The following is a 23181-nucleotide window of genomic DNA, read 5'->3' on the forward strand; positions in this document are numbered from 1 at the left end:
TTTTCCTTCCTGCAATGGGTCAAACAGCCTGAACCACAACTAGTGTAAATACTAACAGAAAAGATAGCAGCTCACGGTCTTTGAAGAGGACCTCCAATATGCCATTTGTTATATATTTCAGTAAATAATATAGGCCTACGGAGAAATGTGAAACGTTGATGTTACAAAAGAAGGGACACATTCTGTTTAATGAATTTTAAACAGCCTACATTATTATTATTATTATTATTATTATTATTATTATTACTGCTAGTAGTAGTAGTAATGAATGGCGATTATTATTATACCACAATTGCTCTTTTAATTATCTTTGATGTTCTCTGTTATCCTTTTCCCTCTCGTTCATCAAGGACTTCCTGGTCCCTCTGCCACTGCTCTCCAGCTCGAGGTCACCAAGGGCATCAGTAAACGTTGTTCCTTTCGTGGGCCGACCCTTATTCCCTCCAGTCAGATACCTGTCCTTTCAAGGTACCTCCACTATAACTTCATTTTATTATCGCAATTGCTCCTATATCTGCATTAATTTTACGTCACCATTAATAACCACCTACCAAAAGTAGTAATTTTGGCAGATGTAAAGTAATATGCAATTATAGCATGTTCTAAATCAAAATGATCTAAAGTCACAAGTTAATATCCTTATAAATGGCTCTATAGAAATGTGGCTTCTGTATGACTTGTACGACTCTTGCTTCTGTCTCAGAGACCAAACCTGACATCGGTCAAACTCGCAAATTACCACGCATATCTTTCATCGGTTCATCAGCAACTCTGCCCTCTGCTGGTGGATTTCAGAAAATTCAGTCGACAGCTGCTGGAATAGACAAGCAAGCGTACACAAGCATCATAAGGTATAAATAAAGAATCTGCGGCATCATGTCTACCAGGTTTTATTTTGGGGTAGATTGCTGTGCTGTATGGTTGTGAATGCATTTAGAAAAGTATCTGTAAATATGTGCCAGAGATTATTTTTCATTATTTATCGAAGTCAGAAGGCCAGAAGTGCAAACATTTCAAGGGTCAAAGAGTTATGGATAGAATAGGATAGGGTATAGGTTAAAGGATAGATACATGCATCATTTTGAACCCTTATATTCGATTCACACTGATGTAACCTACATTGTTTGCATCATGTTATCTCACGAGGTATCCTAAAGTAAATCATTTACTCTCTTGGTAGAGGTAACCCTAACAATCATTGTTTCTGACAGGCAAATGTCAGCCTCCAACTCCCAGAGGAGGCTGCAATCTACCAACTCTCCTGCGGCACAACATAATCACAAACCACAACCATACTGGCGCTCCAACACGCTGGATTCATGGTAATAAAAATTACTAATAACTTTACAGTCATGACAAGTGACCATTTGTTGTATTCTTTTTTCAAATGTTTTTATTTTAACAGTGCTGGATACAGCTGCTTCAATGTAGTCAAGCCCTTCCAGGCCGGGCACTTCATCATTCACCCCGAGTTTGTATCGGAGAACCTACGCCCTGCGAACTTCAGGAATATCAAAAACAAATGTCATTAGATATTCTAGCTGTATAAAAGTATGGTTGTCTAATAAACCCTATGATTTTGTGCGTGGATATTTTAAATTTATATTTATCTATATAGAGATTAATCTGTCAGACCCTATGCTGCCACACCCTTTCCAACTTCCCTTGCAAAAGGCATAGATTCCTTTGTCTCAAAATAAAAGTCTGAAACAATACCAACTTTAAAAAAAGTACTTAATTTAACCCGATCGTGGTCGATTAATATTTAGAGTGTGGTCTCCTTCTGGAATATTTATGTTGTTCTCAAAACAGATGAGCTAATGAACTACATTTCCCATCGTCGTGCGTCTTAAATTGAAGTGGCTATTTTGTGAGTCGGTGGGCGTGCACGAGGCGCGCCAGCACAGCAGAGCATTCTTGGGGGCGGCCAGTTCTCGGAACTGTGCCAGAAGACTTCTGCGACTGCGAGAGAGGAGCTCACTGGGTAAGCATGGTCTTGAAAAGTACAATTAAATCTAAACTAGCTAATAACAGCTTATCAAATTAAAATAATATGTTTTTCCCCGAGCCTACGTGTAGCATGGACATTCACTTAATGCCATAAGTCAATGCATTTAGACGCCTTTTTTTGTGTATGGAGAAAGAACAGTGTTCAACACTTTGGGACTGTGCACACATGATTTAGCCCAACGATTTGTTAGCGCTTCAATGTTTATCGAGATGTGATTGTGAATACCCTGCTACTATTCTCCTATAGTATATACCATAAGCCATTCTCCAACACTTCGTTAATAGCAAAGCCATTACGATTTTAAAATACAAAAACATCCTCAGGATCTGGTTGTGTCATCAAGTTTTGTGTACCATGGAGCAATAACTCGTGCTTATATTTTACTACTGTACTATTTCTGTATCCTAGATTCACTGTTGCAACATGTAGGCCTGTATGGACCCTTATACACATGCCCGTACGTTTGGAGCTTCTGGTCATATTCCCATGTCTGTTTTATGTCATATCAGCAATTCTCTGTTTGTTTTGTGCGTCTCTGAATAGTTAAAGTATCAGCAGTAATGCCAATAATCTTTCCCTGAGATCTAGAAGGACTAAATATGCCCATATGGGTGCTTTTTCCCCTCATAAAGCTCAAAATCACATACAACGTATGGATTACATTAGATTGTATTTTAAGTTACATCCAGTCTTATATAGGCCTAGGCTTCCTAAAAAAGGGAAGTAATTCACATTTTAAAATGCAATGTAAATATAACCCTGCAATATAAGCCAGGCAGCGATGGAAAACAGACATTTTACTGATAAAGTTTACTTTATCACTCCTAACCTGTGATGCGCAAAGTCAATACAGAGGCTGGTTGAACACAGAATTAGTTCATTAGTTTGCTAATTAACAGTGAACATCCTTTAATATCGACCCCTGTGGCTTTGGAAAGATCAAGGGGGGGGGGGGGCAGATTTAAATTTATTCTCCTCCCCTGCATCGTTTCTTATCCACTTTGTTAACGGCAATAACCAAATGAACATCGGCCATGAAGTTTAGTTCTCTATCCTTACTAATAGGATGAGGTCTAGTTTCTTAGTACAGTATATGTCTTCAGTGACTTGACTACGTGCTGTAGAGGGTCTTTCTTGTATAGTAGTTTTTATTGTGTAGTATATTTGCTGTAGAACTCTTTTGGATATTTGTAGGAGTTTAAAGGCTTTCCCCATGTGTGGTACATGTCTGTTTGATGGAGTATGCAGGTTTGTGTGCTGTGTACACTCCGCTCCCTCTTCAACCTTGGGTCTAAGGTCTAGCACTTTCTCTGTTACCTCACTCCACTTCCCTACATACAAATGAGCCTTGCAGTTCAATACAACCACTATATTACAATGCCTGCAGTGAAGTATCCTTTCTTCCCTCAGCTAGACAACTGCTTTGCTTTGCTTTTAAATTTGTTGTTTTTTTAAAGCAAAAACAAATTTTGGATGTCTGTTTGCTAAAATGCTTCCAGGAGTGTTTAAAGATCATTAAAGCAAAGAAAAAATAGATGTTATTGTCAAGTGAAGCTTGGAATAGCATTGAGCAGCCAATTCTGTCTGTGCCCATAGACTGCTAATGTCTTGGGTATTCATAATGCTGTTTGAAGTGAATACTATTGTGTTCTTGAGTTGTTGCTTTGGTGTTCATATTAAAAACAAATGTGCTTTAAATGTTGGGTGAACATTAGGGCTTCCTTGAAGCAGCACGCCACCAATAACAATTTCATTAGACACCAATAATCCAAATCTTTATTCAGACAACTGATTGGAATAGGACAATTAGGCTGAGCACAACAGAGAAACATTAGCACTTAATTGCCATCATGTTTTGTTTTTTTATGCTTATCTTTTCTCTTCTCTCTCTCCCCCTGTCCCTGTCCCTCTCTCCCTTTCTCAAATACTATGGACAGGTAAGCAATTAAATAACGTTGATGTCAGCACCAAACAAAAGACAAACTACAAATCCCACACCGTCAAACCTCAAAGCCATGTCGGTGTCAAGCAAATCTGAGCTGTAGAACAACATCTTCTGGAAACCACTGAGGACCAGAAAACATGTATCAGGTGGTACCTGGAGGAGCCGGGGGCACCATCACCGATGTGATCCCTAAGCAGAAGCTCACCAAGGACTCTCGGCCTCTGGTGGGTGCCGGGATCATCGGCTTGGTGCTGGTGATATCAGCAGTGACTGCGTGGTGCTACTACATCGCTTCGCTCCGCAAAGCTGAGCTGCTTAAGACTCAGCTGCTGGACCTGAACAAAGATGGGTACATCATCCGAAACCAACAAGGGTCCATTGTCTTCAGAATGGATTTCAGGTTTGTGGGATTGATCAGTTGTGTGGTTATGATTGTTTAATGCCTATAACCCATAATATGGAGTTGATGCAGTTGATCCGTTTTATTGATTCCATATTAACACAGTATTATCACTGTATAGTCATTTAAGTTGTAATCCTTGATTGACAGACAAAATGTTCCAGGTGAAGTTTCTTCCTGCTTTGGCTCAAAGTGTCGCCCTAATGGCTTAATCTATCATTTGTGTCAGTATTTCTAATGATTCCTACGTGTCTTGCAGGTCAGGCACTCTGGATTTAGATTCTTGCTCTAAGGAGGGCGAGATGCTGAGCTGCGACCGCACCACCGACCGGAAGCTGAACTTCTTCATCGAGACCGTGCGTCCCAAGGATACGGTCCAGTGCTACCGCGTGCGCTGGGAGGAACTGGCCCCTGACATTCCCGTTGAACATGCCATGACCTACAAATTTGCACACTGGTACGGTGGTGCATTGTCTGCCATTCAACACTGGCCCATAGCCCTTTCTGGTCAACAGTCTCCCAAGCCATTTGTCACCAGTGATATCATCTCCCACCGGGATGAATTTGGTGGGATTTTAGAGAGTTACTGGTTGTCGTCCAACGCCACGGCCATCAAAATCAATAACTCTGTGCCCTTTCACCTGGGTTGGAACGATACAGAGAGGACCATGTACTTCCAGGCGCGGTACCACGACACTCCCTTCAAGCCGAACCCAGGTGAGGAACCCTGTGCTGAACTCAGCTACAGAGTGTGTGTGGGTCTGGACGTGACCTCCATGCATAAGTACATGGTGCGCCGGTATTTTAACAAACCAAACAAAGTGCCGGCCAAAGCCATGTTCCGCCATCCGCTCTGGTCCACCTGGGCGCTGCATAAGACTGACGTAGACCAAGAGAAGCTTTTGGCTTACGCTGCAAACATCCGCAAGTATGGCTTCAACTGCAGTCACCTGGAGCTGGACGACCGCTACACCAGTCGCTACGGGGAGTTCCAGTTCGACCCGGTCAAGTTTCCCAACGCCTCAGCCATGTTCCAAAAGCTGAAAACGGATAAGTTCCTGGTGTCCCTGTGGACTCACCCCTTTGTGAACTATGATTCTGCCACATTCCACACCTGTGTGGAGAGAGGGCTGTTAGTCATGGAGCCCACGGGCGGACTGCCGGCCTTGGTCCGCTGGTGGAATGGGATTGGAGGCATTTTAGACTTCACAAATCAAGAAGCCCGGGATTGGTTTGCCTCCCATTTGCGTGCATTGCGCTCAAAGTATGGGATCTCGTCTTTCAAATTTGACGCCGGTGAGACTAATTATCTCCCCTGGAAGTTCAGCACCAGAAATCACATTCGGGACCCCAGCACTTTCACCAGACGCTACACCGAGATGGCAATCCCCTACAACGACCGGGCCGAGCTGCGTAGCGGATACCAATCCCAGAACATATCATGCTTTTTCAGGCCCATCGACAGGGACTCAGTGTGGGGTTACGAAATGGGACTGAAATCTCTCATCCCCACGGTCCTCACTATCAGCATCCTCGGCTATCAGTTCATTCTGCCAGACATGATTGGCGGCAACGCCTACCGGAACCGCACCGATGGCAACGGCGTGCTGCCCGACCGAGAGCTCTACATCCGCTGGCTGGAGCTGTCGGCATTCATGCCCTCAATGCAGTTCTCCATTCCCCCCTGGGAGTACGACAACGAGGTGGTGGAGATCGCTCGTAAGTACACGGCCCTCCACGAGAGCCTGGTGGCGCCCCGGGTCCTTGAGCTGGCGGGGGAGGTGCTGGACACCGGGGACCCCATCATACGGCCCTTGTGGTGGATCGCCACGGGGGACGAGACAGCCTATAAGATTGACTCTCAGTTCCTGATTGGGGATGACCTCATGGTGGCTCCGGTGCTGGAGCAGGGGAAGCAGGAAAGGGATATCTACCTCCCCGCCGGCCGCTGGCGGAGCTACAAGGGAGAAAGGTTTGATATCAAGGAGCCGCTGCATCTCACCGACTATCCCGTGGACCTGGATGAAATTGCTTACTTTCTCTGGGTTTAGCTTATGGAGACTGGCAGGGTCTTGGGGGAATAAGATTAGCTAATGCTCTGTCTGGCTGTGGAGACAAGATTAATCTGCTTTTCTGTTACCCTGGGATATTGAATGTTCGATTAAGTCATTGAATATTTGTGGACAATTTTTAATTCTTAATTGATGCATGGACAGCCTTCTGTCACAGGTGACACCTTAATGGAATTTTTCTAACTTCCCTATTGACAATAACACATGTGGATATCTTAAGTGACCTCTCTGAATTACAACATTCTTTGAATGTCAATGTTTGTGAATTAATAAGGGAATTGTTTTTGTGTGTTCGGTGAAGATATCAACCTGTTGGCTTTTCTTTTGTTGTTATAGGGATTTGCTGTGGAAATTATTCTACCCTAAAGTAAGGGAGACTGAGAATTTTTCTAGGCAGTGTACCATTTAATATATGGTTCTGCAAAAAAGTGACCAATTAATACACAGCATTCTCAGAAGGTCTGACTAATAACTTTTGAACTAACATTTTCGACAGCTAACATTGAGTGGCCCAGCCACCTGTGTGGTGCGTGAACCCATGTGGTGCTTGTTTTAGGGATGCTTGGTATGTCCTTGTATGGTCCTTGTGTTGCTGCTGTGTGTTGGAGATGTCTAGGAATTGAGGTGTATAAACTAGGGATGAGTCGGTCGCGACCGATTCGTTCACAACAAACGAACCCGAAGGTGAACGACAAGAACTGGTTCCCCAAAACAAGAGAACTGGTTCTTTGATTATTTATTTTTTTAACATAAAACAAAAGACAACTGTGAGATTCCCTGTCAAATGACGTAATCTGACGTAACGAATGAATCGTTATAGTGAACTGAACTGAAAGAACTGATTCCCGGAAAAGAATCATTTTGCCCATCCCTAGTATAAACTGTAGAACAGAGGCAGACATTCAGCAGAATGGTGTCGCGAGACAAATGAAAAGCAAGCCGCAATGAATTGTATTGAATTAGATTGAATATGAGCAAACGTTAAATACATTTCTAAGAATATCGTTATTTATATAAACATACAAATTATTCTAACAGAATAAAGTCTGTTGTATGATTCAAAGTGCTGAATTGAATTCAAATGTATTTAACATATTCACCCAGTCTCAATAAAAAACAATTGTTATCCTCTTTTATTATAGCCCTAGTTTGAATATAGTTTGAATAGACACACAGTTGTGTTTTGTTGCATGAATACTTAAAGAAGGGAAAATGTAAACTGTGAAAGATGACATAAGACATTTTAATGTTTGTTTTTATTTTGACTTCATCTTTTGTAAATGTCATCCATTCAAATATTACTGAAATCAATGTCTTTAATGTCTAAGGCAGGTATAATTAAATGAGAACTGAATTTTTCTAGGTCCCTCCAGGTCGATTTTTGAGGACTACAAAACTTAAATCAGAAATTCTCAGTTTAACTGAATATCTTATTTCTCTTCCTAGTTCTCTGTTGTATCTTGTTGATGAAGCGTCAACACTTAACCGGTCAAGTCTTATATTTAAACTTCCATGCACTTATCTTGTTGGAGAATTGTTTGATAGTTATGAAGATTGTGCAAATATGTGCACAGATTTTGTTATGATGTTCTCAGGAAACTTCCATGGTACCCTCAGGCTTTGCAGTGTTTTCAGTGTGTCTACAGTCTAACTGTTATTCTTAATAATTATTAAGTTATATCATTAGTGTGATATCATCTTGAACTTAAAGGTAGTAAGAATGATTTCAAGTACAAATATATCGCAAAAATACTAATTGTCTCCCTTAAGATAATTCTCATCATGTATCCTTTACTTATATTTGACTGATTTAGAAACGAGTTTCAGTGTATTTGTATTCCAAGAAAAGTATTTCTCCAGCGGTTTAGATCTGTCTAACAGCTTGGTTAAGCATCAGCTTATCACGTCATCTGCAGTGCTCTTCTCTCTGTGCCTTTGTGGTTACCACTTATTTATAGCTGTTGTTTCTCAGTTACTCTAGGCTGTGGCAAATGTCCAAGACTATTAATGTCTCTAGCAGCCTTGCTTCATGACAGGATTCAGTGTCTGTATCATTGACTAAGTCTGTCTTAGCTCTGGCTTTTAACTTGCATGATGGGTTATTCTCCTTGTCTTAACTTTTTTTTTCTTTTCCTCTGACACTATTTGTCTATCACATTTTTCTCTATATTCAGGTATAGTGACTCTTGACATTTAATGTCAATCTTTGTTGCCTACACTAATAATAAAAAAAGAAAAAAAATTCAAGATGGGATTGTCCTTCATTTACTTAGTGATTGAACACGACTACTTATTCTAAAGCGTATCGTTTATCAGAATGAGCAGTCTTATATTTATTTTTATGATGGCCTTTAGTTTTAGTTCAATTAAAACCATTTGCTTTGACATTCAGAAATAACAATATAACATCTAGCCTATTTTTTAAAGCAGTGCATGCATCCAAGGGCATTTATATATTAAACAACAACGATAAGCAAGCTGGTAATCGTATCTTATGAGTCTGCAAGTGTGCGTTGATCGATTCACAAGAGAAATTAAATGACTTTTTTGGACTAGCGAAACTGTGATGGGGGCCCCTGCTCATTATGGCTGTAACGACGGGCGATGAGACCACCGCAGTGGAGTTACCTGCAGGCAGCACTCTCCACAGATCGATACATCATCTGGCCATTCATAAGGCCAGAAGGGACAGGGAGCATAAAAGCTCATTGGACGACGAGTATCGTTTGATTCTCGGTCCAGTAGTCCAATCATTTGGCCTACAACACTAACCTAGACTTTTATTTTGAATTCACATTTATTACAATTTAATGCACACACGTTTAGTTATTGTTTAAAATGCTAGGGTCACCACACGCGTTTGTGTGTAGTTTCGCACATGCGGGCCTGTGTGTGTGTGTGTGTGTGTGTGTGTGTGTGTGTGTGTGTGTGTGTGTGTGTGTGTGTGTTTGTGTTTGTGTTTGTTTGATTCTCGTTAAATCTGTCCACGGTTTTCCTCATCTGGAGGATACTTTGTAGAACTACTTTAGTTTGTCTGCAAATGTCTCATCCTTCTTCCAAATTGATCTGGAGTCATTGCTTGTGCGGGGGAGGCCTATATGTATTGATTAGCTGTCTCTGTGCTGCAAGAAATCAATGCTATTTGTTGGTTTGCGCTCTAAAATTACCCTGTTTGGTTCAGCTGCTGTTTTCATAGACAGGGGGAATTTATTTATACAGAAGTTAGAAGAGTTTGCCAGACAAGAAGGGAATTTACAAATTAAATTCCGAATAAAAGCAGCACATAGGCTTTTGCGAAGACAGCTGTAGGCCTTCGAAGAAAATTCCATCTGTATATATTATATAGAGTTACATAATTTGTATTGGATGTTATGTTATAATGTGTACAATGAAATAATCAACAACTTATTATTAAAGCCTATGGACAGAAGCAGCCTATTTTGTAAATGTCCAGAGTACCTATCCAGATTTATGATTGATTGAGTTAAACCATAGGAAAGTTATGACACTTAAGAGTCATATCACAGCTTCACTAGCCCTTTGGTAGACGATTAAAATGGGTCTAATAAAAGATAAATAGTCATAGCTGAACTAAGTGAAGCGTAACAAGTTGTGTAGTACCGCAGACTTCCAGAAGAGTGCAGTGTAGCTCCAGAAATGAATCACTCAACCTCCCGCAAAATCGAGATGAGAGGTGGACACACACACACACACACACACAGACACACACACAGACACAGACACAGACACAGACACACACACACACACACACACACACACACACACACACACACTAAACAAGAGTAAAACCTGGCAGATCACAGCCCTCCCCACCTGTACGCCCACCTGTGTCTCCATCTGCAGAGGAGATATAGCAGTTGTTCTGGTTGGAGGCCAACATGTCTCAAGTAGCCCCCCCCCACAGGCTGCATCTATAACCTGTCTGTCCGGCTGTCTAGCTATTTGTCTGTCTGGCTGTCTGTCTGTCTGTTTGTATTGCCACTCTTTCCTACAGTATATTATTTCATTATTTCCGAAGGGAAAGAACCGAAAGGGGGAGGTAAAATAATAGATTGTTTAATAATTTGAAATGGAAACATGCATTATAAAGGCCTTTGCTGCTTTCACAAAATAAAACTCATTCTCAAATGTACAATATTCTTAATTATCAAATTAATCATTCTCATTCATGCCTTCTAAATTCATAATCATTGTCTGAGATTCCAATAAAAGGTTCACCAGATGAAAAAAAAAAAGATCAGTATCATCTTCAACCTACTGCATGAATCAAAAAAGTATAAAGCGGAATAAGTGGAAAACCAGCGGGCCACAGGGCCCTGTTTGTGTCAGAGAAGCCTTCTCGACTCAGGCTGTGGAGACTTTAGAATGTCATTCAGTGTGCTGGACCACATGGGAAATAAGAGACCTGTGACTATCTCGTGTGAAGTGAGAATCTTTATCCTTAACCTGAGGTGTTTGCTGCGTCGTCTAGGATGACCTCGCATCTGCCGAGGCTGCGGCCCGTCTGGCGCGGGGGGGGGGGGGGGGGGGGGGGATGGGGGGAGAGAGGGTGTCCGTCCCCGCTAACGTTACAAATGAACCTGACACTTTCGGAGAGCGCTCCCACATCTGTTGTATTTTCACCCTCTCCCTCTGCTGCTGTAGACTGGCACTCATCTACCTAGCCTCTCAAATGATTCACAGACATAGCCCGGGGAGAGAGAGAGAGGGGGAGAGAGAGACATAGAGAGATGGACAGGCCGATGAGAGAGAAAGGGAGAGAGAGAGAGGCTTGACTGGCAAACCAGTTTTGTTTTCGGTTTGGCTTAACTTTTGAATATTTTCGTTTTTTTGTTTTGATTGTACTCGACTTGGTGTAGATTTTTGTGTGAAGAATTCTCTTCATGTGAAAAAGCAATGATTTGTATTAAGAGAGAGAGAGAGAGAGAGAGAGAGAGAGAGAGAGAGAGAGAGAGAGAGAGAGAGAGAGAGAGAGAGAGAGAGAGAGAGAGAGAGAGAGAGAGAGATTATTTTTATAGTCCCTTTTGACGGCATTACGAAATTCATGAATTGTGGTTGTGCCGCACATTAATAAATCCATACTTACATGGGACATGACCTCATAGTTCAAACCAAAGAGGGCATGGTATATGCACTGGAGTTTGGGCGCAGGTCCCTGCTCCTTTGGTTCAGTCCGCCGTCTACGAAGGTGGACCGAAAATCTCAGGGCTTGGAAGGAACGGCTGCATAATTGAAACATTGCGTTGCTGCAGCGGCGGCAAACAGCAGCAGCGGCTCACAAGGCCGGCGTGATTGATACCGTTTTGGAACACTCCTGTCCTACCAGTGCTCCAGGGGTTTTACCTGGGGATGCACCCATAGTGGGGAGGGGGAGACGGGGAGAGGGCAAGGTGCTTAGGTGGCTCATCTGGGTTTCGGGAGAAAATTGGTGCCATCCATCAAGCGACGCATTTAACCAACGCCAACGCCCGGGCCGGGGCCAAGGAAGGATTCGCATCTCAGACTGAACTGGCAAACGTGCGAGGTGAAGGCAGTTGTGAGAGTGGTGGAAAGGCTGGGGTCGGGGGTGGTGATGGTGGCGCGAGGGTGAGGTCTATCAATCAACCAGTCAGCTCCTTTATTTAACAAGCAAGGGGGTCCGCTCACCCCATGGGCCACACTCCATATTGTGGCTGGTTGGGCTCGCCGTTCCTTCTCGTGGAAGATGGAGGAGTCGAAGAAGAAGATGAGGAAGGGAGGGAGTGAGGGTGGGAGGGAAGAGAAGGATGAAGGGAGGAAGGTTCCAGGGACATGAAGGCATGATGGGGAAGGGAGGGAGGAGGGGAGACACTGTGTGTGTGTGTGTGTGTGTGTGTGTGTGTGTGTGTGTGTGTGTGTGTGTGTGTGTGTGTGTGTGTGTGTGTGTGTGTGTGTGTGTGTGTGTGTGTGGTTGTGTTGCGGGGAGGCGTGCCGTGAGAGTTTGGCCCGTGTCCCCTGGCGTGCCGGTGCTGCTTCATCTTCCCGGTGCAGAGGCCTGGAACTGCCTCTTGATGGGATTCTCAGCCCCGTGGCCCCCGTGCCCCCCCCCCCCCCCCCCCCCCCCCGCCGTCCATCTGGAGGGCTGCCGGGCGGCGCAGCAGAGAGCCAGCCACTCAACCTCGCCGCGGCCATAAAGACGAGCGCCCGTAGGCGGCCCGCTGCCACTGATCTGAGGCTGCGCTTCTGTTTGGGGGCCGGCAGGACCAGCAGTCAGCGGGCACACGGCGCTGTCAGGGGCTGGGAGGGGGGAGGTGGGGGGCTAGGTGGTTGGAAGGTGGGGGGAGGGTGAAGGGCTGGTGGTGGTGTGTGTGTGTGTGTGTGTGTGTGTGTGTGTGGGAGGGGAGCAGGGGGTGATCTCAGAGCCACTGTGTGTTGCTCCGTGGAAGACAGGACGCACTCTGTTTGTGTTTGCGTGTGTGTGTGTGTCTGTGTGTATTTGTGTGTGTTTGTGTGTGTGTGTTTGTGTGTGTGTGTCTGCTGCCGGGCTGCCCCCCTGTTCAACCGTTCACTCCTTTTAGACCTCACAGGACCGGAAAGACTTTTCACTTTGTGGCCGCATTCATGGGATGGAGAGAGCTTTGTGTGTGGGTGTGTGGGTGTGGGTGTTTGTGTACTTTAGGTGTGTTTCTATGTGGGCCTTTCAGATTTGTGAAAAGTTTGTCTCAAAAGGTTACGCTATGTCACAGCTGTAGGGTTGCCAACTATCAGAAATTAAAATAAGGGACGCTCACCACGGGCCCGACTCCTGTGGGGCGGGGCACCCGCAGCAGTGGTATGTTTTATTTTGTGCTGGTGTTTTTAGTAAAGGGTTGATCAAGAAAGGAATTAGTCATACTTAAAGCTTGAAATGCTTTATTATCACATAACATTCTCTTATAAAGTGGTCAATTAAATCTTGAATGAAATCTCTTTGTGTGGCTTGTGCAGCAATGAACTTTTAAAATATAAACTAAATAAACGGAGAACTTCATGTTACTTTTTAAGTGCATAACTATAGGGACTCTCTTTGAACATTTTTACAAAAAAAAAACAGTACAAATAAACAACAAAAACACTTACAAACTTATGTAAAAAAAGAAAGTGCAAAACATTACTCCTCCCCTCAAAACTGTTACTTCTTTTTCCAGGTGTACTTCTTGTTACTCCTTGCAGCACTGAGTAACTCTTTGTCTTTCAAAGCGCTGTTGTAAAACTCTGAACAGGACTGCTCAAAGTTGAGAGTGATCAGCAGCTCACTTCTCATGAGCTCTGTGGAGCACCTATTCCTGCAGTCACTCCATTTGTTGGCCATTCTGGAGAAGATCCTTTCCACACATCCAGTGGATGCTGGGATGCTCAGGATGTGTCTGGTGATAGACAGCATGTTTGGCAGGTCAGCTACTCGAAAGAGAGCCACCAACCTGGCAGCCACACCTTTGGACTTCCATTCATCTTCAGCATCTTCTTTGAGCTTCTTCAGAATGGGTTTTGCTGTGGAGCATTCATCATAAAGTTCATCCATGTTGACTTTATGGATGACGTTGAGCTTGGTGGTCACCCTCTCAATGTCAGTAAAGGTCATGGTGCCATGGTGCAGAGAGAGAGGTTGCAGTGAGAACAACCAGTAGTCTTCCGAAAAGTTGAACCATTTCTCAACATATGAGAGTGCTGTGTTGAGGAATACAGTAAAATCTGCCCTTGCCATGTCAGCATCAAGTGGACGGAGACGCTGCAGCTTCAATTTAGTTAAGTAGCCATAGAACTGTTAATCTCGTCTCTGTGTGAGCTTTTGCTTGAAGTTTTCCATGATGGAATATAACTCAACACAGGTGGTTTCATCACTCTCCAGCTTCTTTACAACTTCCTCAAAGAGAGAGAGGATATTATTGCAGAAAAGAAGGTAAACCTCCACAATGTCTCCATCTTCCTCAGTTGAGTCCTCACTGAAATTGAACAATGCTCGAAGTTGTTTGGGACACTCCTCCCCCCAGGCTGATGAAGTACGATTTCAGTGCAATCCAGGTTTGCATTAGCCGGGTGATGGCTGGATCAAGGGAGAGCCACCTGGTTGTGACATGTCGCAGAATTTCCTGGAACGCAACATCACAAAACCTACAAAACTCTTTGAGTGATTCTCTTCGTTTGGCAGATGTGGAAAAGAAGGCATAGACCTTCAGCACAACATTTTCCACATCTACAGTGAGCTGGTCAAGAGCATGCTTCACTGTGTTGTGCACAATATGGGCATGGCAGTTTCCTTGCAGCAGATCTTTTTATTACTTCTTCCAGTTGGTGAAGACAGAGTCTTGAATTCCATAATTCACATTTGTGTTGTCTGCAGTGCACTAAATGCTGTCACATGATCCAACGATAAGCCAAATTTGTCAAGCGACTGCTCAATGAGAGCTACAATCCCAGCAGCGGACTCATCTGCATTTTCAATGAAATCCAGCATTTTGTTGGTGACCCCGCATTCTGGACTGAAGTATTGAACAGCAAGGGGGAACATCTTCCTGTTGCCTTTATTTGATGCATCTGTCTGAATGGAAAATGGGAGGGGTTTATCTGATGTTAGGGCCTTGAGAACATCAGCCACTGCCTTTGGAGCAAGGACATCTTTAATCACTGCCTCTGCCTTTGTTCTCCCTATACATTTTTTTTACAATTTTTGAATCCAGGAGAACCTTTTGATTCAGTTTATGTGCACAGTCAACACTGTTGTAGCTGAGGTTGTGTCTGACTGTGTGGTACACCTGTGTCACCTCAGCTGCGGTAATATAGAGAGGAAGAGTGGGATGACATTGTTGATTAAATTGAACATTTGTCTGCTCCCTGTCTTATGACTTGAAAAGAAGTCAGGTCATCCAAACAGTTAAACCACACTAATAATATAATTGATGTAATGATCACTGAACACTGCATTCCTCAAAAATATAAAAATTGTGACACAGAATACACAGAAAGCTCTACAAACATTTTTAATCTAGGAAATGTATGTATATTAAAGAATAAAGGTTTTCTTTTAACAAATGTATTTTTTTATTTATTAACTGTTAATCCATTAGTATGATTTGTTCTTTAAATGGCCATATATAATATTTATATACTTCTGTATATTAAATAAATGGTCGTTCATTTGACTTTTAAAACTCAACATCCTAAACAATCAATCAAACCACAACAGTTTACTAAAATAGGCTCTGCCCATGCACTGCGATGTTCTGGCAAAAGCACAACCAGATAGGAAATCAATCACAACATAATGTCCCATACCGTATCAACCTCAGGAGATGATTGGGGTATGAAGAACTGTGACACTGACGCTTGGGTCTTCTGTGATCTTTCGTGTCTGCAGTGTTGCTCTCCTGTTGCATGCTGTCTGATGTCAGACAGCCCACCGTGCGCCACTGAAAACACTCGTCGACATATTTTACAACTTGCCTTGTAAACATCTCCATTGACGCTGTCCAGCCAAGGATGTGCGTCTTCCCACTCACGTCCGTACTTCTGCAAGCGTTTACGCTTTTGAGGACGTGGTGGAGTACCGGGTGTAGCGGGCATTTTTAAAAGGCGCGGGTTTTGTGAGCAGCGCCGGTGTGTGGTGTCTGTCGCTAGGCAACCGCGACCACCACACGCATGCGCAGACACACAGATGACCGGAGCGGGTCTTGCGTAGATCCCGCCGCGACAATTTTGCTGACCGTAGTATTCCCTGTGTTTTGTTTTGATCATTATTGTTAGATTTAGTATTTGTGTGTGTGACAGACATGTGTATTGGACATTTATGGAAATACGGAACAAATTGCGTCCCGTATTGGTTCAATACGGGACGCAACATTTAATTGCCAAATAAGGGACGATTCCGTATTTTACGGGACGGTTGGCAACCCTACACAGCTGGCCTGGTATGGAATAGTATGTAAGGCTGCTGTATATAAAATACAAGGGAGCCGTGTAAAGTAATGTAAACATCTTATATTCCTTTTACTACAGACATACTTTAATATTTATAACAACTCCACACATGAATTAGCCCTTCATGTTGTATGAGGTTTTGTTTATACTGCAATAACAAACGAAGGAAACCGATCATCTGGGATCATCTCAGTCCAATTTAAACCCACAAGGCGCTGAGTGTAGTGAGGACAATGATACGTGTTACAGCCTCTCCGAAATCAAGCTCACGCGAGCAAACAAAGTCATCATTAGCGGCCTGTTATGTTGACCATAATTTATTCCCAACAGAGCGAAACGCTTCAGTACAGGTGCACGTGGTGCCCGATGTGCAATGAAAGCCATGTGATTATACACTGACACGCGCGGACCAGCGCTCAACCCGAAACGCCTGATAAGACTTGCGTGGGGGAGGAGGGGGAGGGGGAGGGGGGGGGGGGGGGGAGAAGTTGCATGCGAAAGTTGAGATGAGGATTTTTTTTTTACATTTCAGATTTTTCTTCTTCGGTGGGGCTTACACCAGCGTCATTAGCATATCTCCCGTCTCCCGTTGACTGTAAATTGTGCGGATGTAGCCGTGCGTTGGGCAGAGGTGCTGGGCAGACGGGGCTGACTGTATAAATAAACAGAGCCTGTCTGAGGGCAACGCAGTGGCCCCCACCTGCCAGCCATCAATCAATATTACAGCGGCCAATGGCAGACCAATCGCCCTTTTATAGGCCTATGAAATGATCAAACATCTGCTCATAACGGTGCCTCATACTCATGTGCATTATACATATCATGTCTCATAACCCCGCGTGCAATCGCGCTACATGTGGAAAACAACAAAAAAAAAAGATTTTCTTTTGCATGTGACGTCTTTAATCGGAAAAGCACCGATCCAATCGCTGTTGTTTACTTGAGCGCTTGTTAGTAAACGCTTTTCCCGCCATGATCTCTTGGAAGGCAGGAACAGCCAGTAACACAAACAAGAGCACAGCAGGTGTCTCAGGGCTCAACAAACAATCTGGATCAATAGGGTTAAGAAAAAGGGAATTAATTTCTGATTAGACCCCGCTGTTCCTCTTGTTGCTTCGCCCATAACGGCGCACAAACAAACACACAGACACACACACACATGCACGCTCACGCACGCTCACAAGTGCAGACGCGCACACACACGTATTTAACAGAGTCGGCGAGGCCTCGGTGAGACAGCATGCTCATTGAAAACACTCTCTTTTTTCGCTTCGACTACATGGGCGTGCACACGCAAACATACCAGAACTTCAGGCCCTGATAACTCTCTGACAGTACGGGTGGACAAAAGCTTTAGAAAGCTTTGTCCGTGGGGAGCGGGAATGAATCCAAGTGTTCCAAGGTTAATGGTGGAGCGAAACAAAATGGATTCCATGCCAGCAGCACGTTGACAGGTGATTTGACATGAGCGAAGGTGGGCCATCAATCTATCGCTGACCCCCCCTCCCCCCTGATTCCCCAACCCCCCCTGCCCTGCCCTGCCCTGGCCTACCCAGCCCAGGCAGCTAGGGGTGCAAGGTGGCATGTCACCCCTGACCCAGACGGCTCTCTAGATGGCCCACCTGCTGTCTGCCATAAGCTCCCTTCATGCCGTAGAAGACTCCCAGGCCCCTCCATGCTTGGCTGGAATCATTGGCTCAAACTGTGATTGGAAAATAGTGAACTGTGGCAGGTGAGGGTGAGATAGCGAGGGTTTATTTTTTTGCCGATTTCATTACATTTATCGAATTATTTTCTTCTTCCGCAAAGCCATTTTTTTATTATCTTGAAATGGCTTCAACATTTATGGTGAAAATAGTTAGGGCGATGCATCATTTTGTGTTTGCATGCATACCATTTGAAGTGTGTGTTTATGTGTGTGTGTGTGTTTGTAGGCATGTTTGTACATCTTTATGGAATTAATTTTGAGGCTTTGCATGTGTGTGTGTGTGTGTGTGTATATATGCATACACATCCATGCATACATGCATGAGTGGTGGTTGCACGTAAGTGTGTTAATGTGTGTGCATACACTCTCCCTTTTTAACTGTGCCCTAGGGGATGGAGGGTGGTGATGGTTTGGGGGGGGGGGGGGGGGGGGGAGGGAGGCGCTCTGTGTTTCGTGGTTAAACCTGACAAATCGGACCTGATAAATTCTCTGTCACAAATCCCCTGGAGCGGCCACGCTTGTAGGCACAAAAGCAAACATTTCCTTTTCTGATCGCGGCGGCAAATCCCTTTCAACGTCCCCACCTACAGACCACCCTCCTCCCTGGTCCTCTCTGAACCCGGCTCCACCACCACCAGCCAGCCATTTGTCACAAAGTAATTATAGAATTATCGATTGGCAAGCAATTAACACCTTTTTCTCTTCCCCCAGCCCTTCCTCCCTGCTCCACCCCCACCCCCCCCCACCACACACAACCCCCACCCCCACCACCCGCTCCACCCACAACCCCCATCTTTTAATTTGAAGACAGAGTGAGAGAGAATAAGCAGGGGGAGGTGGTGCTGGTGGTGGTGATGGTGGTGGTGGTGGTGGTGGTGGTGTTGGTGGTGGTGTTCGGGGGGGGGGGGGGAGTGGGGTGGAGGAGATGAGGAAGGAAGGAAGGATGTGGTGCTGGTGCTTGGGAGGGTGTGGGGGGTGGAGGGGTGGAGGGGTGGAGGGGTAGGGGGGGTGGAAGTAACACATTTAATCCCGCTGGCATTTCCCAGCGCTACTCAAATTAATAGGGCGTCAGGGATAAAAAAAAAAAAAAAAAAGCGTTTCACTTTTTCCTCCCTTTTTCCTCCCCCCCTCGCTTCTTTCTTCTCTTGTCTCGCCTACTGATCTATCTTCTAACGACAGCAAGCTGCTTAGAGTATAAAGATGCACACTCCATTCTGCCAGGGACTGATGTCACAGTGTTGAGTGCTAAGCACACACACGCGCGCACGCACACACACACACACACACACACACACACACACACGCACAGACACACGCACAGACACACGGCGAGTTACTGTTTTACAGGTGAACCATTGTAATACCGATGTATGGCGCATCATGCTTTCGATTTACAATCCACCCCCCCTGCTCATCCAATACGGGTCGACGACATGTGATACGGCCATGTTGTTGTGATCGGGCTCCGGGAAAAAGATAACAACCCCTTAATGTCTGTGGGATAACAACACTCGGGTGGGTCGGGGTCCAAGTCGTAATTGCTCTGGCAGGCCTTAGCTCGACTTCTTCCTTCTCCGTGTCTCCGCTGAGCTTCCAGCTGCCACCCGGTGGTTGTGGTCCAGATGGACGTGCAGAGGTACGCTACGAGAACCTCCGGCTGGCAGCTGTCGGAGTCACCATGGATGTCATGGAACATCACTTTGGTAACATATGGACAAAGACAGGGACAGGGGACTGGATTCTCCTTCTGGCAATTTGGATAAGGTCTCTTCTCCTGCACCAGCTTTGTTCTCTCACCCTCTGGTTCTCTTGCTTCTCTCGGGTTATCTCTCTCTTTCTCTCTGGCTCTCTGTCTCTTTCTCCCTCTCTCATTAGGTGAGTGCTGCAAGCAGCTCTTATTTTTCCTGACTGTTTTCCCGCCTTCCTTGACTCTCTTTTTAAACCAGCTGAAACACGTTACCCTGATTAGAGTACAAGGCTACAAGGAGCTCATATCAACATTCCTACTAATGCCACATGGACACATTGCATCACTCAACCCAAACAGTCCAGACGACTTCATAATGGGAACATTGCCATCTCAGGTCTCGAGGATCTTTCATTTGGTGCTAAGATAAGTGAGTTTAATGTGGACTTTCAAACTGTACATCAGAACCTAAAGTGGGTCGCTAGTCTGCGTGCACTGTGTTCCCAGACAGTGAAAGTACCAATAAATATTAATGAGCCTGCACCCCGGATAAGAGACCAGATTTCTCATTTGGGTGCTGGGCTTGGAAATCCAGGCTACATCACTAAGGTGGAGGACTTAACTTTCCTCAGGTCTCTGAAGTCGAAAGCAGAGCAACTCTCTCTCTCTCTCTCTCTCTCTCTCTCTCTCTCTCTCTCTCTCTCTCTCTCTCTCTCTCTCTCTCTCTCTCTCTCTCTCTCTCTCTCTCTCTCTCTCTCTCTCTCTCTCTCTCTCTCTCTCTCTCTCTCTCTCTCTCTCTCTCTCTCTCTCTCTCTCTCTCTCTCTCTCTCTCTCTATATATATATATATATATAAACACTATAGGCCCTCTGCTCCGGGCCTTTCAAATCCATTTTAAGAAGGTCTTGCAGCCGTAGAGGAACTGTCCTCTTTTGCTGTGGTGTAGTGTTAATCAATAATCTCACTGGGGACGTTATTCAAACACATATGAAGCAGGGGTCCGTCCTGGAAGACACAGGGATATTGACCTGTTTATTTTTCCCTGCCCTGAGGCCCGTCTGATTTTCTCAAAGACAGGGGCACCCAGGAGGTAGGAGACATCCATGTTGTGGCCCCATAGTCTTGTTTGTTTGTCCAGATTCCATTTGCGGCTGAATGGAGCAGTCCTGCTTGGCTTTAGTAAGCATTTCGTTGCAGAATGCCTACTTTTGATTGCCATTGGTTTCCATCATGTGGATGACATTAAAACAATAGATCTACCAACAAAAATACCACCATTCAGTTTGTCCTCATGTGAACAAGGTGTAAAAAATACAACACTACAAACTTGTAGATAAGTACCATGATGGTGGCTTTTGTCACACGCATTCATCATACCATCTACCATGATGGTTGCAGTCCATTACCATCAGAAATGCACTTTTATACTAAATACCTTTCTGCATGTCACACCACTGATGTTCTTCTCCGTTATCTAGTCGACTCTTTTTTTATCCAAATTGACTTTCATGTCATTAAGGAAAGCAGAACCGTGAGACGGTTGCTACCCACCAATACCCTTGTAGTATCATTCTGTGGCGTGTGATTCATTACTGGCTCCAACAGGTACACGGGCCGACCCATCGACGTCCTTATTGTTTATTGGACAGTGACACAGCCCCGACCCAGGGGAAGCGCGCTCAACAGTGATTAGGCGAATCGTGTGCGAGAGATAAGCATCGACGTTGATGCCAGATTAGGCTGTCACTTTATACCGCGTTGCCCTCCCTTTTGAAACTACTCCGTGATTTATCAGCGGCAGTAAAAAAAAAGAAGGGAATTTCGGGTTCCATGTCTGGGGTCAAATATATCATTCTCTCGTTGGAATCGTCCTAATGAGGAACGGATTACTGTCTCGTATATAACCGAGGGGGCTGGGCGGGGGGGGGGGGGAATAGCAACAGTTTGGTCCTGGAGCAGGTTCATAATTGAGCTGTGGGGGCGGGTGGGTGGGTAATGGGTACCGGGGGTCTTGCTGGTGGACAGAAGGGAGGGCCTCAGCTGTGGTCTTGTTCCCAGTAGGGCGAGAACCTCGGAGCGAGAGGTGGACACCCCTCACCGGTCGGTGGTCCCGCCCCTACACTCCTCTTCCAGGGCCTTATTTTCCACATGATTAGCCCACCACCTGTTCCCCGGCTGGCCCTTGGCCCCTTGGCTCTTCGCGACACCCAGCCTCTTAGCACGGGGAGGTTTTAAAAAAGGAGGAAACCCCATTATTTGCGATGGTTGTACAATCAATATGTTCTTTATATATTTGTATTTGTTACATTTATGTTTTTATCATTTCAAAAATAGCCACTCTCAAAAGCTTGCATTTTGATTATTGACATTACCTTGTTTGTGGTAATTGGGAAAATCCTTTGCCTTACTCCATTGTGATTGAGGTTTGGCTCGTTACTTAGTGGCCACTGCATTTTATACAGTAGAATGCAGTATTTGTGTCCATACAACAAACAGATCATTTCACAAACAGTACTTGGGCTTCTCTCCATGGCATGAAGCAAAGCGTACTCGCTGTAGTTCTTTTAGGCATCAATGGAAGGCACTGTTTGCTACGGAATATGTTGCTTTGAGACTTTGGCTGCTTCTACTTCTGAGTTCAACTGATCCTGATTAAAGGGATTTACATTACATGGTTCGTTTTGTCTGAAAGTTATTAATTAACCTCATTAAACGTAGTTCTATGTAAAATAGTTAATCCTATACACGACCACTAGACCCTATAAAGATGTCCTTTGGAATGTCAGTATAGCACGGTAGCCTATATGATCACACCGTGGAGAAAAGAAAAGGCAAGAGGCATTAATAGAAATGTTCCCTCCATCTAAATGTGTCTAACGCCATCACCTTTACCCCCCACATCATTCCTTGCAGTTCACCTGCGACGGCTCGGAAAGCCGGAGCACATTAAAGAAGGGATTCACGCAGAAGTGCCCCCCCGTCCCTCCGATTATCCACCTGTTTGAACCTGTTGTAAGATCCAGGGTGACGTGCTGCGACACATGGCGCTCCCCTCTCCCCGCCTCCCCTCTCCCCTCTCCCCCCTCCCGCCGCCGCCTCTGCTGCTAATACATTTATACTGGGTTAGAGGGGAGGCGATTGGTCTTGACCCATACTGCCCCCCCCCCCCCCCCCCCCCTCCCAACAGCTCTGGCCATCTGTGTCGATGGAGTTCAGTGACAAAAGAGAGTAAGCGAGGAGCAGCGGAGGTCACACTAGCTCACAGGGGGGGGGGGGGGGGGGGGGAGAGAGAGCCGTGTTGTACTAAATAAATAAGTAAAGTTCTTCATCCCAGAGATGAGTGGTCATTGGGTGCGTTGTATCAGAGGCTGTGAAGGACAATGACCGACCCGTGTCTGTGTTTATATACAGTGGTCTGCGCAGGG

The 23181-nt window shown here is 44.9% G+C and overlaps 1 protein-coding gene across 1 annotated transcript; it reads left to right on the forward strand.

Annotated features, from left to right (window-relative positions):
- The first annotated feature begins 703 nt into the window (after window positions 1-703).
- myorg (myogenesis regulating glycosidase (putative)) lies at window positions 704-8646 on the forward strand. Its single transcript, XM_056606432.1, has 5 exons — window positions 704-851; window positions 1212-1322; window positions 1406-1984; window positions 3949-4356; window positions 4616-8646. The coding sequence occupies exons 4-5, from the start codon at window positions 4094-4096 to the stop codon at window positions 6405-6407; spliced, it is 2055 nt and encodes a 684-aa protein (XP_056462407.1). The 5' UTR covers window positions 704-851; window positions 1212-1322; window positions 1406-1984; window positions 3949-4093; the 3' UTR covers window positions 6408-8646.
- Window positions 8647-23181: the final 14535 nt, after the last annotated feature.

Source organism: Gadus chalcogrammus, chromosome 13, assembly GCF_026213295.1.
Source record: "Gadus chalcogrammus isolate NIFS_2021 chromosome 13, NIFS_Gcha_1.0, whole genome shotgun sequence".
NCBI lineage: Eukaryota > Metazoa > Chordata > Actinopteri > Gadiformes > Gadidae > Gadus > Gadus chalcogrammus.

What these genes read in the sequence shown, in the direction of transcription:
- myorg (XM_056606432.1), top strand. Translation starts at nt 4,094, where the DNA reads ATGTATCAGGTGGTACCTGGAGGAGCCGGGGGCACCATCACCGATGTG. An exon ending in GTCTTCAGAATGGATTTCAG is followed by an intron (nt 4,357 to 4,615) that starts GTTTGTGGGATT and finishes CGTGTCTTGCAG; the next exon opens with GTCAGGCACTCTGGATTTAG.